Source organism: Lutra lutra, chromosome 13 (genome assembly GCF_902655055.1).
Source record: "Lutra lutra chromosome 13, mLutLut1.2, whole genome shotgun sequence".
NCBI lineage: Eukaryota > Metazoa > Chordata > Mammalia > Carnivora > Mustelidae > Lutra > Lutra lutra.
In genome coordinates this window covers 95,009,435-95,021,453 of record NC_062290.1, presented here as the reverse complement: position 1 = coordinate 95,021,453, position 12,019 = coordinate 95,009,435, and the positions used below count along the sequence as shown (strand labels likewise).

Sequence of the window (12,019 nt, the reverse complement as noted above, 5' to 3'; positions counted from 1 at the left end):
TGATGGCCTTGTCCCCAGTGGATGGCCGGTGTGGACTTCCGACTTCCGGTGATGGCCGGAAGTGACGCCCTCAGACCGCGCCCCGCAGGGCATGGCGTCCGGGAGAGGCGGGCGTCCGCTAGCGGCCGGTACTGGGTCCCGAGCTGGGGCTAGGGTAGTGGCGTCACGCCAGGGCCGAGGGCCAGGAGAGCCGGAGCCGCTCGCTGTCCGCCGCTCGCCGCAGCAGCGACGGCGGCAGGCGCCGGCGAGGCCCGCGGGGAGAGGAGGAGCAGCCCCGCCGGTGGGACGCTCGCCCGGGCCCGGGCCCGCGCTCAGCCGGCGCGATGCTCTTCTCGCTCCGGGAGCTGGTGCAGTGGCTGGGCTTCGCCACCTTCGAGATCTTCGTGCACCTGCTGGCCCTGCTGGTGTTCTCCGTGCTGCTGGCACTGCGTGTGGACGGCCTGGCTCCCGGCCTCTCCTGGTGGAACGTGTTTGTGCCCTTCTTTGCTGCCGATGGGCTCAGCACCTACTTCACCACCATCGTGTCGGTGCGCCTCTTCCAGGATGGAGAGAAGCGGTTGGCCGTGCTCCGCCTCTTCTGGGTCCTCACGGTTCTTAGCCTCAAGTTTGTCTTCGAGATGTTACTGTGCCAGAAGCTGGTGGAGCAGACTCGGGAGCTCTGGTTCGGCTTGATCACGTCTCCAGTCTTCATTCTCCTGCAGCTGCTCATGATCCGCGCTTGTCGGGTCAACTAGCCTCGCAGAAAGGCCAGAGAGGGGACTCTGCATGGCTAGGATGCTGGACCCCAGGCTGAGGTCCTACCTCCATCGCACCAAAGGAGAAGTCTGGGTCTGAAAGCAAAGCCAGCTCCCGTCCTGGCCAGTGCCCAGTTTTCTCTGTACCAACCATGTCTAATACGGCCCCCTCAGCGGGGCTGGAAAGAGCAGCCTTGGTCCTTAAAATGTGTTTCTCGTTATTTCATGCTTTGAACAGCGAATCTTTGAATTGAGATGCCGAGAAGGACCCAGGCCAGACAATGCAGAATTCCTCTGACAGTTGGAAACTGCATATATGTAAGATGTCCTGATGGGCTCTGAGTATTCTCATGGATCTTGGGGAAGGACTCCCTGTGCAAAGGCTGCAAAGCCTGACTCACGGTCTCCTCTGCCCCGCAGCGCTCACTTAAGAGCTCACTGCCCTGTCCATCCGGCAATACTTACTTAGATGCTTGAGCTCTGAAAAGCGTAAATGAGCTTGCATCCGCTCCCCTGAGCTACTGGGGGAGGATGGCCCTGTCTTTATTCCAGGCAGACAGAAGTACGTTGAGTAAGCATGATTGGGACCCTGTATTTGGAGATCTGTCGCCTGAGAGAACTTTGCTTCTAAAGCACCGCTTGGCTTCCTGTCCCGGCTGATCGCGACTTTTCTACCACCTTGTGGCCAGCACTCTTAGCACACCTGGGACAGATTTAGGCCTTCCTAAGGGACGGAGGAGAGGAGCATTGTTAACGCTCATAGGCACTGAGACCTGGAAATGGTCTTGGCCACGTTTGTTGGCCTGGGGTCTTTAATGCCAGTCAAGTGCCAAATGAGAACGTTTGCTGAGATAAAAATAAAATAAGAATGTTTTGCTGAGATGGGCAGTGATTGCCTGAACTCTTGAGGGTGAAATCACATGAGTGTTGAGATGCGCCCCCGTGTCCCGTAGCTGGTTACAAAGCTGACTGTGGGAGACTGGAATGCACTAGGGCTTCATTGGTGGATGGGGCGTTCCCTCGGAGAAGTTTGTCTTCCTGGCCAGGTGACCAGGGTGAAGACAACATGGGGTAGGACTGTGTTGAGGACCTGCTGAGTAGTTTGTGTGACATCAGAGCCTTGTGTTCCTGCCAGTGTGTGGTCCTCGTAGGCCTTACTGTGCAGCAGGGGTCAGACTGGCCTGAGGCCTCTTTTTGTACTGGGAGTACATTAGCTGAGAGTGATTTCTACATTTTCAAAGGGTTATAAAAACAACATGTGACAGAAAATGAATGTGGCTTGCAGTTGGCACTCTTGGCCTTTTGGGTCAGATCATTCTTTCATTGGGGCGGGGTGGGGGTGCTGTTCTGAGCATTGTAGCGTCTCACCTCTACTCAGTAGATGCCAGGAGCCCCCCTCACTCGTGGCAAGAAGGATCTGCATACATTAACAAGTCTGGGATTCGAAACTGTTCCTGATGAGAACCGCGAGCAGAGACATTTGTTGTCTGGCCCTTTACAGCACAGGTTTGCAGACCCTTACTTCAGTGAAACAGCTTTGTGACCCTCTGCCTGGAGTGGATGCTGAACGGCCTGAGCCACTGAGATACTTGTGTTGGAGACTGGTCTGGTTTGTGCCACGGCTGCAACATAGCTTTCTACCGAGGACTGGCATATTTGCGTCAAAATCAGATAGAAGGTGAACATTGCCAGAGTGTTTATTTTATTTTTTATTTTTATTAAAGTTTATTTATGTAATCTCTACAGCCAACATGGGGATTGAACTCAGGACCCCGAGATCAAGAGTCTCATGCTTTTCTGACTGAGCCAGCCAAGCACCCTGAGGGCGGGTTTTCTTTTAATGTTATTTTTAGGTTGCATGTTTTGTCCTATCCTGCTTCATTCTATAGTTCAGAATTGAGTGATCCTGTTGGTATAGAAGTAATGAGTATAGGAAGGCTTCGTTTCCTTTGGAAAAGTGATTTGACCAGAGTCCTGAGAAAGAGAAGTGTGACTTCTGGAAGGCTGAAATCGGCTTAGTAGAGTGGAAAGGAGGAAGTCACTGTTAAAGAGTGGTAGTGTGGACAACCATGGGACCCAGAAGCTGAGGAGGGCACCCCAGGTTGAAACCTGCCCCCAGTCTATCTAGAGCCCCAGTGTCCTTGGAGCCCTGTCCCCGAAGGGTGGGTGCTGTTGCACGCAGTAGTGCTATTACTGAGCAAGTGCTGAGTGCAGGAGAGGTAAGGGGGAAGGCAGGCAACATGCCCCCTTGGCTCCCCTGCGCCTCCAAGTGTGGTTGGTTCTTCATGGCACGTGGGCGAGGAAGTTGTGCCCTGAAGGTCACTGGCCCCCCTTCTAGCCTTGGGATGAGGGAAGTTCGAAGAAAGAGGAGTGGTGTGGGGAGGCAGGGCAGAGTGCACAGCCTGGCTCGCCCGGCTTTCCGCACTGGAGAGCTGTGTGCGGGGAGCCTTCTCTGTGCCTCCTCGCAGCTTCTGCACTCCTGCCCTGCTCGGTGGGCCCTGGCTGGCGAAGTGTGGGGAAGGGCTTCTCCCGCTTGTGTAAGCAAGAGTGAGTTCCCGGGGCTGGCAGGAGCTAGGGGTTCCTGAGAAGCAACTCAGCACTGCGTGGGGCTACAGCATTGGCATCTCCACGAAGTCCCGCAGAAAAGCTAGGACCACAGATGGGCAGTCCCTGAACCAGCGCGGACAGCTTTCCAGTCCCGGGCAGGCCCTTCTTCCACTGGGTTCTGAGCGTGAGGAACAGGTGGACTGGGTACTGGCACGATGAGGAAGGACCGAGCCCAGCCAAGGTCACCCACCTGGCTGAGCGCAGGGGTCCGGCTGGCACCGCCCGCCTGGACGCACCCCGCCGAAGGCCAATGGCGCAGAGGCGGAAGCGGGGTCGCCAATGAGCGGCGAGGGGTCGGGGGCGTGTCCAGGAGGGCCTTCCCCAATGGAAGCCGGCTCGGGAGACGGGCGCTATCCAACCAGGCCCCCCGGGAAAGGGAGGTCAGGGAGAGCAGTCTCCAATCAGCGCGGCCGGCCTCCCTCCCCTGCCATAGGTGGGGCCGCGGGCCGCGGGGCGGGTCCGAGCCGGCCCCTCCCCGACAGACGGCGGCCGGGGGGCGTGGCCGCGGCGCGAAGGCCGGCGGCGGGCGGCGACCGCAGTTCCCGGCGCGCGCTGGCTCAGGCGCCCGCTCCGCACCATGGCCGGCGTGGGGCGGCCGGGCCCAGGGCCCCGCGCCGCGCTGCCCGCCTGGAAACGGGAGATCTTGGAGCGGAAGCGGGCCAAGCTGGCCGCTTTGGGCGGGAGCGCGGCGCCTGAGACCCGGGCCGAGGCGGGCGCGGCGGAGCCCTTGGGCCCGACGGCCGAGCGGCTCGTGCTGGCCGACAGCCTGGGCCCGCTGCGCGAGAACCCGTTCATGCGGCTGGAGTCGGAGCGGCGGCGCGGGGCGCGGGGCGGCGGCGGCGAGGGGCCGGCGGGGGCGCGGCCGGTGCAGCAGCTGCTGGAACTGTACCGCCGCGTGCCCGGCGTGCGCACCATCCACGCCGACAACATCCTCATCATCGAGTCGGCCCCGGGCTTCCCGCCCGCCGGCCCCGGCCCCGGCCCGGCCGCCCGCATCCGCGCCGCTGAGGTTCTCGTGTACGAGGCGCCGCGGCCCCCCGGGCGCGTCAGCCGCCTGCTCCAGAAGTTCGACGCGCCGGTCCGCCGCGGGAGCCCGGAGCGCGGCCGCACCACGCCGCCGCCGCCGCCGCCCCCGCCGGCTCCCGGCCCCGCCGCCTCGCGCGTGGGTGAGCGCGCAGCCTGCTTCGAGCCTGAGCGCCGTGGTACAGGCCCCGGGGCGCGGCGCAGCGACTTCCTGCAGAGGACCGGCAGCAACTCCTTCACCGTCCACCCTCGGGGCCTGCACCGCAGCGCTGGCCCTCGCCCGCCCCCGAATGAGCCTGCAGCCCCCGAGTCCCCAGCCGGCGCTGCCAACGGCCTCGCGGGCTCCGCACCTGGGCCGGGCGAGTGGAAGCCAAAGGTGGAATCCGGGGAGACCCCGGTCCACCCGCCCCCCAGCCCGGGGACCCCCAGTGCCACTCCAGCCGTGTCCCTGGCCTTGCCCACACCCAACCCTGCCAGTGCCACTCCCAGCCAGCGCCAGTGGGTCTCTGCGGCCACCAGCACCAATGACTCCTTTGAGATTCGGCGGGCCTCCAAGCCAGACATAGACAGGATCCCTGCTGGGGACCTCCAGGCCCGGGCCCTGGCCAGCCTCCGTGTGAACTCCCGAAACTCCTTCCTGTTCATCCCCAAGCGCAAGGACTCTGGAGCTCCCCCTCCTGAAGGGAGGCAGACTGGGGGGCTGCCTGAGAGAGAGGTTGGCTGGTCCTCCCAAAGCCTGGAGCTTGAAGCCCAGCTGGTGCCTGGAAGGGACAACGTGCCTACTGGAGGGAGGAGCCCCTTGGGGGTCGAGGAGGCGGCCTGCGCCAGGCCAGCTACTGCCCTCGTGGACCAGGCTGTTAGGCGGCAGAGGCTGTCCTCACCATCCCCATGTCCATTGGCTGCCGACGAAGCTAAGCCTGCCCAGGGCCTCGCCAAGAGCGGCAGGGAGCCTGGGAGGCCAGGACTGCCTGTTACCTTCATCGATGAGGTGGACTCGGAGGATGAGTTCCCCCAGGAAGCCAAACTGCTCTGCTCGGGAGCTGCTGGGCCTCCTTGGTGCCCCCTGCACCCCGCCGGGCCCGGGCACCCATCAGGGCGCCGGCATCTAAGTGGCAACACCTTCACCGTGGTACCCAAGAGAAAACCAGGGTCCCTGCAGGCCAATGGGGAGCCCAGGCCACAGGAGGCTGAGGAGGACGAGGCGGGCGACTTGACAGTTCCCCCCACTGCCCTGGGGACCACACTGAAGAAGCGCTACCCCACCGTGCATGAGATTGAGGTGATCGGTGGCTACCTGGCCCTGGAGAAGTCCTGCCTCACCAAGGCCGGCTCCTCAAGAAAGAAGGTCAGTGGGGGAGCAAGGGAGAGAGGTGACACCTGGCTTGGCTGGGGGGTGGCTTCTGTGGGGACCAGAGGAAACCCCGACTGGGCAGCCATGCAAGCTCCAGGAGTGCTGAGCTGGGGAGGGGCGATCCCTGGTCTGGGCTCCAGTAGAGCCAACACCATGGTGGCCTTTTCCTGTGGCTGCACCTGGGGTTGGCGAGGCAGACCTGTCTTATCGTGGGTCCAGCTGGAAGAAGTAGTTCTGGGCCTGTCGGTTCCACCTTGGCCCTGGCTTTGAGGGTGTAGCCTGGCTGGGTCTTCTGGAGTCCTGGCCTACGTGGGTCGCAGGTGCCAGGACAGAAGTGGGAAGGCGCAGGAGGCCAGTGATTTGGGTGTGATCAGATCCCTACCCCGCTGTCAGCCTCAGGGTGCAGCACTGGGAACTATTCCGTGGGGGACTGTCAACTCCCCCAGAAGGCATGTGGCCTGGAGCTTAGCAGGAGCTGGCTTCATGCAAGCGTTTCTTGACCTCCTAGTGTGTGCCAGGCCTGGGGGGTGATGCCGGAAGCAGTGTAGACCCTCCCCCTCACCGGGGAGGCTGGGCCGCAGGCGCGGAGATATGCAGCTGCGGGACCAGGACCCCTGTTGGAGTTGATCCCCAGTGGCCCAGTGGCCCGGAACCCTCTGGGCACAAGACAACGTTCCTCAGGTTCTTCCTGGTCATTCTAGCACCTGAGTCTGGCGCAGGGGCAAATGCCACAGCCGTCCCCACCTGACCCCCGTCCGCAGGTGGGGGCAGGTGTGCCTTCCCCTGGAACTGAGACGCCACCTGGCAGGCTTCTCCGTTGGTTCACCCTTGAAGCCACCTTTGCCACCACCCTCAGGTTCCTCAGGATGATGGGGCTGGTGATGTGCTTTGTGTCACTGGTGCCTGCTGGTTGTTTAAGCACGTGAGCCACCTTCTCCCTCCGCCGTGGGCTGGCCTCGCCCTGCTCTTCCTCCATGTACCCTCCCCTCCTTGGGTGAGGGCGTTGGTGCTCCCGCCAGCTCCATCTGCTGGGACAGGCATCCACACCCACCTGCCTTGGCACTCCCGGTGGGCCCATCTTGCCTGCCTGACCTTGACTCACCCTTTCTGTAGTGCTGTGGGCCACAGCCCTCCCACCCTAGCTCCTGCCCTTAGCCGTGGTCGTCAGCCCCACCTCCCTGCTCCTGCTCCTGATGGTTGACTCTGAACTGGGAGGCAGTACCTTTCCATGCTGGCCCCAAGAAGTGGAGGTGATGACAGCCCCCCACCTTGTAGGTGAGGAACCTGAAGGTGGCTGGAGGTCGTGGAGCTTGTGGGGCAGGAGTTGAGTGCTAGTTTCTGTCTCTAGAGCCCCCATTCATTCCTCCCCCAGCTGATGACAGCACTGTGGGGGTTGTTTGTGGCAGGGTTGGGGTGAGGAAGCGGTGGGAGGAAGCAGGCCCTGGCCCAGAGTGGGGAGCAGTTCAGACCAACCTGGCCCCTATCTCTGTGCCAGCCTGAGGACGTTGGGGGTCCAGATGGATTGCCTGGCAAGGCAGCACTATCTGTCGGAGGTGACTTCTGGCTTGTGAGCACTGCCCCACCCCCTGCACCAGCTGCCCAGCCCAGGAAGAGTCAGAACCCCTGTTGCGTGGGGCCAAGGCGTGGGGCTACCCAGGCCTTCGGAGCAGGCTGCTGGCTTGGGCTCGGGCTGCGGGTGTGCTCCTTTCCCCGACTCAAGCCTCTGGGCATTCCTCCTGCTATTCCTCTGGGCTCTGGGCTGCTGGACCACTCCAGCCAGCGGGTGGTTTGGACCGTTGTCCTGGTGTCCCCATCCCAACTGGGGACCTCGGGGCCCGCTGCTCACCTTGACCCCCACATGGCTGGCTGACCGGGGTGGTGGTGGGAGGTGCTGGGGCCTCTCCCAGGTGGTGGGTAAGGTCCGGCTCTCCTGGGCAGCCTGCCCCTGAGCCGGCTGGTCAGTGTGGGCTGTTGTGCCCTTGCTGGACCCAGAGAGTTATAGGCCTGTCTGCGGAGGCAGGGGGTGCCCAGGGGACAGTGCACCTAGGAGGCCTGCCTGGGGGGGGACTTGTCCCTACTGGTTGTCTCTTGGCAGAATTGCAGATGTCCTCTCTGTTCCTCCCTATTGGCCAGGCAGGGGCTGACCGCTGTGGGGCCTGGTGGCCGGGCCTCCTCTCACCACTGCCCCAGCCCACAGGCAGTGGTTGGTGGGGCCGTCCAGCTGTTGCCCTCCCCCGCCTCCCGCAGGGTCGTTGGCTTGGTGCTGTGTGGGCCTCTCCCCGTTGCAGGGGCCACCTGGCCAGGCTCCTGCAGGTCTGGTGACTCCCCTCCCGTCTGCCCTCCTCACCTCCCGACCCGTCCCGAACGCGTCCACATCCCCAGAGCTCGGTCTGTGACGCCCTGGGCCATCTGGCCTCAGCCGTGAGAGAAGTACTGCCCCAGCGCCCTGGTTTTGCCGGTGGTCATGGCCCTCAGCCTCACTGCAGTCCTTAGGGCTGTGGTGCGGCCGGCGGCCCTCGGGAGCCCACTTCCCCACTGGCCCTTTTGTGCCCTCCCACCCCCCAGTGCCTTGGCTGTGTCTCTTCTCCCTCCTTTCTCACCCTTCCCAGCCCCCCTAGGGCTTCTGCAGTGGGCTTTCCAGAGCCAGAGGCCACGGGAGCAGGTTGGCCCCTGCTCCGCCAGCTTCTCCCCCCCCCTTGTGGAGGGTCTGCCCTGGGCCGGTGCTGCACTAGACTGGGAGGGTCGGGAAGCAGCTGTGGGAGCTCTGGCAGAGGCTGTGTGGGGTGGCCTCCCAGAGGGCAGACTGAGTGGGGAATGGGAGGAGGCAAAGGTGGGCTGGGGAGCGAGGGCAGGGCAATCCCTCACTGCCGGCAGGGGCTGGTTGGACCCAGCTCCCCGACCAGAGTCCAGGGTGGACGCCCTTTGGTAACCCAAGCTGGGTGTGTACTGGTAGGGCGGGGTGAGGGGCGAAGGGCCTGTGGGAGCTGGAGGTGGGCCAAGCCAGAAACCACCTGCACTTGGCGCCGCGGGTAAAGCCCCCCCAGCCAGGTGTGCGCCAGTGCCGGCCCGGGCCACGCCCGGCTCCTCTGCCCCGAGCCGAAGGCCCCTTCCTGGCAGCATTCGTCACAGGGTGTCCTGTGACCCAGCGACCTGCACCCCTAAGGAGGCCTGTGAGCCCCACTGGCTGTAGAGTGTGGAGACTGAAGGGGAAGTGGGATGTGACCCAAGCCCGGGGCCCCAGCTGGATGCAGATAGTGGCCTGGGAGCACCACCCTGCCCCCACCTGACCAGGCCGTGCCAGGCTCAGTGCCCGTGTGTGCCCAGCCCCCTCGGTCTCCCCACTAGGAGCTGGTCATGTGGACGAATGAGGGCACGCTAATCCGGCTGGGCCCTGGCAGCCAGCCCTTCCTGCGTCTTCCGTGGTGGGGGATGGGCCTGGAGGGCCCAGGGTCCTTGAGGACAATGCCGTGGACCCAGAGGTGACTGGAACCCCTGTTCATGGTGGAATCTTGGGGCAGGGGGAAGTCCCTGGGTTGGCAGTCCCATCCTGCCCTGGGCTTCTGTCCTGCTAGGCCTAGGGGGATGCCGCTGGAGGGCTGGGGCAGGCCTGGGGGGGCAGGGCAGGTAGAGGGACAGGACGCCTTCAAGTGACAGGAACAGGTATTCTGCTCTTGCTTTTGGCTGACCCGGGTGGTCTGCACCTGTCTGCTCTTATCCGTGACCGCTTGTATGTGCAGCGGGCTGGGACAAAGAGGACGGGGCTTGGGCCTGAGGTTGGCCCAGCGGATGTCCATGTGTGCGCCACGCTGAGATGGGGATGCCCATGGCCGTGGGGGTGTGCTCGTGTGGCCATGGGAGAAGCGCGGTGGGGTGACAGGAGCAGGTGCCCTTGTTTCTGGACACTGGCTCCGCTGGGCGTTGCCCCCTGAGGCCAGTGCCGCGAGTCCCCCTGCTGCCCAGGCTGTAAGTCCAGCCTTCCTGTGAGGCCCCTCCGTGTCCTGCTGTCCCCGGGTCCCATGGTTCTTTGCCTGGGGGCCCAGCTCCTGACTGTGGCTCCTTCCAAGGCGGGAGGAGGAACCTGAGCTGCCTGCTGGTGTCCGTGCTCAGGAGTTTAATGTTTCGAGCTGCCGCAGGGCTGGTCCCATCTGCTGCAGGCCGGCGGCTCTCGTGTTCATTACCCGCCCGCTGGGCCTGGCTGGGCACTGCTGAGCAGGCCTGGGGCTTCTGTGGGGACGGGGTCCTGGGTCAGGGCGGGCGAAGGTCTGCCTGCAGTCCTGCTCGTTCCTGACCCCGCTTCATCTCAGGACCACAGCCTGGCCTGGACTCTGAGGCCGGTGGGAGAGGAGAGGATTTGCTCAGGCGTGAAGTTCTACGGCCTACAGAGTGGATGAGGGCACTAGGGCCAGATGGTAGTCCAGGTGGGAGGAAAGGGTCACCACAGCCCCCACGGGGGGGCAGCTTTGTTCTAATTCTGAGGCAGTCTGTGTAACAGGGTGACTGCCCTTGGTGCCTCCTTCCTGGGGCTTAGCTGTGCCAGCCACCCACTTTGTCACCTCGTGGGGACCCTGGGGCTTGGGTGTGCCCAGTCCTTGCCCAGCCACGGTGGTCCATGCTGGACTGTGCAGGCGCCTCATTCAGGGGGCTGGTGAGCCAAGATGTGAGCTCAGCCCTGGAGAGAGGCCCTAGCCGACAGCGGGGACTGCTCACCACTGGGAAGGCAGGGCCTCCAAGGATGCGGGCCCCGAAGTACATTCACCTGGACCCTGCTCCTGCCGTAGCAGAGCCGCTAGGAAGGAAGCGTGGCTGGCGCTGCCCTGAGAAGGCAGACCTTCCACCCCGGGAGCTGCCGTAGAAGCTCTGGAGACCCCGAGACTTCGGGCTCCTGATGGGGCTACAATCTGGTCCCTGGGAAGGGCAGGTTACTCGAGGTGACTTGAGCCTAGGCCTGGGATGGGAAGCAGATGGGTGGGGCCCGGGACGAAGGTTTCTGGACACACTGGCTCCGGGTTGCCATGGGCATCCGGACCCGATCCTCCTGGGGTCCTTCTGGCCCGGCCCTACAGGATATAGGGAAAGGAGTGGTCTCTGATGAGGGGCAGCTCCTCCTCCTTTCAGGTCCTGCCCAGGCCTGACAACCTCTGCCGTGTTCTTCGGGGTCACTGGGCCCAGTTGTCGGGCTCAAGGTCCACTGGTGGCCAGGTAGCCGGGCCCCGCTGATGTGTCTCCTGCCCATAGATGAAGATCTCCTTCAATGACAAGCGCCTGCAGACGACCTTTGAGTACCCCCCCGAGAGCTCCCTGGTGCAGGAGGAGGAGGCTGAGGCCCAGGACGAGGCCGAGGAGGAGGAGGAAGAGGAAGAGGAGGAGGAGGAGTCCAGCTCAGATGGGGTGGTGGAGAAGCCCTTTGCGCTCTTCCTGCCCCGAGCCACTTTTGTGAACAGTGTGGGGCCTGAGAGCCCTCGCCTGCCGGACGGCAGCTCAGGTGAGTGCCCACCTGTGGAGTGGGTGCCCCAGGGTGTGGCCTGGGCCACACGTCCACACGTGCTTCTTGGCCCGCAGGCCTGTCCAGCTACACTCCAAAGCACTCCGTGGTCTTTAACAAATGGCAGCAGCAGACACTGGTACAGGCTCCGAGGGAGGCAGAACCAGCACCCAAGGAGGTCATGGTGAGCGGGGCTGGGGGTAGGAGGGCAGACAAGGGACGGGGGCGGGGGGGGGGTTCTCCCTAACCTCTGGATGAGCCCCATCGGCTCCCTCTGTGTCCCTCTCTCTCAGCTCACCCCTGCCAGTCAGAATGACCTCTCAGACTTCCGCAGTGAGCCTGCTCTCTATTTTTGACCCCGGCCCTGCCAGGATGGCCAAGGCTGAGCCCTGGGAGCTGGGCAGTGCCCAGGAGCCCTGCCCTCATTCTGTACCCCGTTCTGCCCTGTCAGGCTCTGCCCTGCCATATCCCACTCTCCCTTCCTGGGGCCTCACAACAGTGCTGGTGCTCGGCCTGAGCCTAGGGCCCTGGGGCCTCCTACCTCCCTTGGGGGGAGCCTTGCCCTCCAGCCCTGATTCGGGGGCACTGCCTGTGGAGGACGTACAGGGTCCTGCTGGACACCATGCCCATCAGCTAGCTGTCTGATGTGTGTGAAGGGCTAGCTTGGCTGCCTGTCTTCTGGAACTTCAAGCCATTCCCTGCCCACAACCCCCAACAGCAGACCTCAACCCACCCCCTTCGTGATAAATGGCAAGTCTTTTCTTGCGTTTGACGAAGGACTCAATAAATAGCACTGGACAAGGCCGCCTCTGCCTTCCCGTG

The 12,019-nt window shown here is 63.4% G+C and overlaps 2 protein-coding genes across 2 annotated transcripts; both read left to right on the top strand.

Moving 5' to 3' along the window:
- The first annotated feature begins 81 nt into the window (after positions 1-81).
- On the top strand, positions 82-2,475 carry TMEM203 (transmembrane protein 203). The gene has a single exon (XM_047700657.1). It carries the CDS (start codon positions 324-326, stop codon positions 732-734), a length of 411 nt encoding a protein of 136 aa, XP_047556613.1. The 5' UTR covers positions 82-323; the 3' UTR covers positions 735-2,475.
- A 59-nt stretch (positions 2,476-2,534) lies between these two features.
- Positions 2,535-12,002, top strand: TPRN (taperin). The gene is made up of 4 exons (XM_047700612.1): positions 2,535-5,709; positions 10,951-11,197; positions 11,275-11,381; positions 11,491-12,002. The coding sequence occupies exons 1-4, from the start codon at positions 3,919-3,921 to the stop codon at positions 11,551-11,553; spliced, it is 2,208 nt and encodes a 735-aa protein (XP_047556568.1). The 5' UTR covers positions 2,535-3,918; the 3' UTR covers positions 11,554-12,002.
- Positions 12,003-12,019: the final 17 nt, after the last annotated feature.